Source organism: Aptenodytes forsteri, unplaced genomic scaffold (assembly GCF_000699145.1).
Source record: "Aptenodytes forsteri isolate BGI_AS27 unplaced genomic scaffold, ASM69914v1 Scaffold321, whole genome shotgun sequence".
NCBI classification, from domain to species: Eukaryota; Metazoa; Chordata; class Aves; order Sphenisciformes; family Spheniscidae; genus Aptenodytes; species Aptenodytes forsteri.
The window spans coordinates 338,007-341,853 of NW_008795030.1; the positions used below are offsets into that span (position 1 = coordinate 338,007).

The 3,847-nt window shown below is 63.7% G+C and overlaps 1 protein-coding gene across 1 annotated transcript in view; it reads left to right on the plus strand.

Annotated features, from left to right (window-relative positions):
• The window catches only part of LOC103896399 (transcription factor E2F2), an 11,341-nt gene extending 9,464 nt beyond the window's left edge, over positions 1-1,877 (plus strand). Inside the window, exons 3-6 of the mRNA XM_009276257.1 lie at positions 283-502; positions 616-774; positions 972-1,086; positions 1,392-1,877. Coding sequence (XP_009274532.1) covers positions 283-502; positions 616-774; positions 972-1,086; positions 1,392-1,877 — 980 coding nt within the window. The remainder of the gene's footprint in view (positions 1-282; positions 503-615; positions 775-971; positions 1,087-1,391) is intronic.
• Positions 1,878-3,847: the final 1,970 nt, after the last annotated feature.

The following is a 3,847-nucleotide window of genomic DNA, read 5'->3' on the forward strand; positions in this document are numbered from 1 at the left end:
CCTCGGCAGCTCTTTGAGCCGATTCAACTCACTGCGCTGGCAGAAAACTCCCGGGGGGGGGTGTGGGTGGGTGGGTGTTTATTTCTGGGTTCTTTTTCCACCAGGTTAGGGATCATACAGGGTTTAACGTCCCCAGCGTGTCCAGCCCCGTGTCACCTCCATCCCATGGCCCAGGCTAAGGAGAGGACGGGGGGGTTCTCTCGTGTCCAGCACCGTGTCACCTCCATCCCACGTCGCACGCTAAGGAGAGGACGGGGGGTGTCTCTTCTCATTTCCCCGCAGCCCCCAAGTCTCCCGGGGAGAAGACTCGCTACGACACCTCGCTGGGGTTGCTCACCAAAAAATTCATCCATTTGCTGAGCGAGTCGCCCGACGGCGTCGTGGATCTCAACCGGGCGGCCGAGGTGCTGGAGGTCCAGAAACGTCGCATCTACGACATCACCAACGTGCTGGAGGGCATCCAGCTCATCCGCAAGAAGTCCAAGAACAACATCCAGTGGATGTAAGTGATGCTGGGGGGATGGACACGGGACATGGGGACGGGGCAGGGTGGGGGACAGGTGGCTCGGGGACACGTAGGGCGTGCTGTCACTCAGGTGCCATCTCCGCTGGCAGGGGGACGGGGATCTTTGAGGACGCGGCGGTGACGGCGAAGCAGCAGGCGCTGCGGGGGGAGCTGGCCGAGCTGGCCAGGACGGAGAGGACGCTGGACCAGCTCCTGCAGGACTGTGCCCTGCAGCTCCGGCAGCTGGCTGACGACGAAGCCAACCAGAGATATCCTTGCCGGGGGAGATGGGGAGGGAGGGCAGGGTCTTGGGGACAGGGTCCTGGGGACCCCTCTGAGCCCCTTCTCCTCCAGTTGGCTTCCCCCGGGCTGGGGAGGGATGCTCGGAGGCTGCTGCCGGGACGGAGGGGGGGTTGAGCCGTCCCACTCGCAGCCCCTCTTTTTCCTATACCTCGTCCCCGTCCACGCTGGCATACGTCACCTACCAGGACCTCCGCGCCATCAGCAGCTTCCAGGAGCAGACGGTGATCGCCGTGAAGGCTCCCCCGGAGACGCAACTGGAGGTGCCGGACTTCAGCGAGGTGCGTGCAGGGCCGGGAGCGGGGCTGGGATGCCCCCCCCCCTGGCAGCAGGGTCGGGGCCGGGCCGGGGTGTGGGTGCTGCTGTGAGTGCTGCTGAATCTGCGCCATCCTTGATGGGTTCACCTGGGGCGTCCCAAGGGTGCAGCCCAGCATGGCCCTGGTTGGTTTTGGGGTGTCTCCGGGGGGCTGTTTGACCCTGAGCAGGTCCTTTAGGGCTTGCAGTGCCCCCGCACGGGTTGGGGGCAGCGGGGTGGGATATGGGTGCCCTTCTGGGTGCCCCACTGAGCCTTGCTCTGCCCCCCCAGGACAACCTCCAGCTCCACCTGAAGAGCACCAACGGTCCCATCGAGGTGTACCTCTGCCCGGAGGAGATCGCGGAGGAGAGCCCCACCAAGGACCACGGCATCTCCTCCGCCGCCACCTCCCCACGGGACCACACTGTACCCCCTTCCCCGCCGAACAGCTCCGGGCCAGCCCCGCAACCGCCCCACGCCGTCCTCCAGAGCTGGGGGGGCACGGGACCCCCCTCCTCACCCCCATCTCTGCCTCTCACCGTCCCGGGAGGGTCCAGCTCGCTGCTGGAGGTGGAGGCCGGGCTCCTGGGCTCACCCCCACACCTCCTGCAGCAGACAGAGGACCAGCTGCCCTGCACCCCCTCCCACCTGGACTCAGGACCCTTCGTCACCTTCTCGCCCCCCCTGGAACCGGACGACTATCTCTGGGGGCTGGAGGGTGAGGGCGTCAGTGACCTCTTCGAGGCGTATGACCTGGGGGACCTGCTGAAGCACTGAGCCCCCGCCTCCCCATTGCCTTCGTCCTCTCCGGTCACTTGTGTCCCGAACGCGTGGGGTCTCTGCGGGGCAGCTGGAGAGTGTGGGGTGGGTCGGGGAGTGCTGGGTTTTCTGAGGGTGGTGGTGGGGGCTCGTGTCAGCCGCCCTGGGTGGCTTCTCCTCGCTCTCCTGGGTTGGTTGTCACCTGAGGGCAGTGGTTGTCACCTTGCTGGGTTCTGGGAGCGCCCCGGGGGGGTGTAAGGCCCCCGGGGAAGGATCCAGTCAGGTCCCGTCCCAGCGCTGGCCATAAAACCACGGGGTGCCAGAGCCGATGCTCCCCGCCATAACCTCCCACTGCCCCGGGGCTGCTGGCGGACTGGGGGTGCCTTTGGGCGCACGGGGTGGGTTGGGGGCACCCCTGGCTGGCAGAGAAACCCCTGCCCAGAATGGGCCGTGTTGGGGGTGTGTCATGTTTTGGGACCACTCCAGTTGCTCCCCAGTTAGACTGGTTCTTCGGGATCATGACGGGTCGTTGCGAGCGGCGATTCTCCCTGCCGCGGCTGGAATATTCTCAAAAAAATAATCAGGCAGCAAAGCTGAAGTCAGCTTTGGGTGAAGAGAGGATGAAGCTCACGTGCGGGCACTGCACCCGCAGCCTCCAAAATCAGCGGCTCCGGCAAATCCCTGGCCAGGACACGGAGCCATATTTCCCGGGGGCCTGCGGCCCCTCTCCCCAAGTCCGTACCAGCTCCCTCCAGCCTCTCGGATCTATCGGTGCTGGGGGTATCGAAACTGGAGTGTACTGGGAGAAGGGATGCTATCAAGTGGTGGCTGGAGCATCACCTGCGGAGAGGGGCTTGGGAAGCAGTGCGGGATGAGCCCCTGGACACGGGGCTGGATACGGCTTTTAATTGTGCCATTGCAAAATATATGTAATTATTGCACTGTATTTATACGGGACCCCCCTTTCGGTACGGCGCTGGCAAGGGTCGGGTCGGTGTTTTGATTTTTAAGCGAGTGTATTTAAGTTGTCCTTCCTCGGGTTGGTTCTCCTGCGGTTTGGCTCGGAGGTGGCATGGGTGAGAGTGTGTTTTGGCGTGGAAAAACTTGTGGCACTTGATGTTTTCTGCCCGGGAGGGGATGAAATAAAATAAAACTTTGGAGTTGTAAAGGGCTGTTTTCCTATAAGCAGCAAAATGCTGGGGTGGTTTGGGAGGAGGGAGGTGTTGGGCTGGTTTTGCTCCCGTTTTCAGTCTAAAAAAGCCTGTTTTGGGGCCTTTTAACTGGCCGGCCTGCTCCGGAGGAGCTGGTGAAGGGGGTTGAGATGAAGCCGCGGCTGGAGTGAGGGAAACGGGTCCGACCTGTAGCGGATCGGTGATTTCCAGCCCAAATCCGGCCGGGATGAGCCTTAGCCCGAGCTTGAGCCCCTTGAACCAGGAGGGTGGGAAAAGCCCCGGGGCTGGGTCCCTGCAGGTACCGGGGCTGGGACGGGCTTGTGCACCCGGATTTGAGGGCAGGTTTGGAGGCTGCAGAGCGAGACCCTGGTGGGGTCGTGCCCATGGAGGGTCCTTCCCCAAGGTGCTGCCCCAGGTCACCCACCCCTGCCCAGTCGTGCTGTGACCTGGTGATGCCAACTGTGCTGGTGGCACGGCGATGGCCGGTGGTACCCGATGATGTCTGGGGTACCCGGTGATGGCCGGTGGTACCTGGTGATGTTCGGTGGTACTCGGTGATGTCTGGGGTACCTGATGATGGCCGATGGTACCCAGTGATGTCTGGTGGTACCTGGTGATGGCCGGTGGTACCCGAGGTCGTGGCACACGTTGGCGTTGCGTCGCTCTTCTGGTAGGGTGGAGGAAGAAGAGGAGGAGGAGGGGAGCCCCGGGCCAGGTAAGCCGGGTGAGGGGCACAGAGTGCTGTAGCCACGGTCCTGTCCCCATCCCCCGTGGGGCTGCGTGTCCCGGAGCAGCTGGGGGGGGGGATGTCCCCGG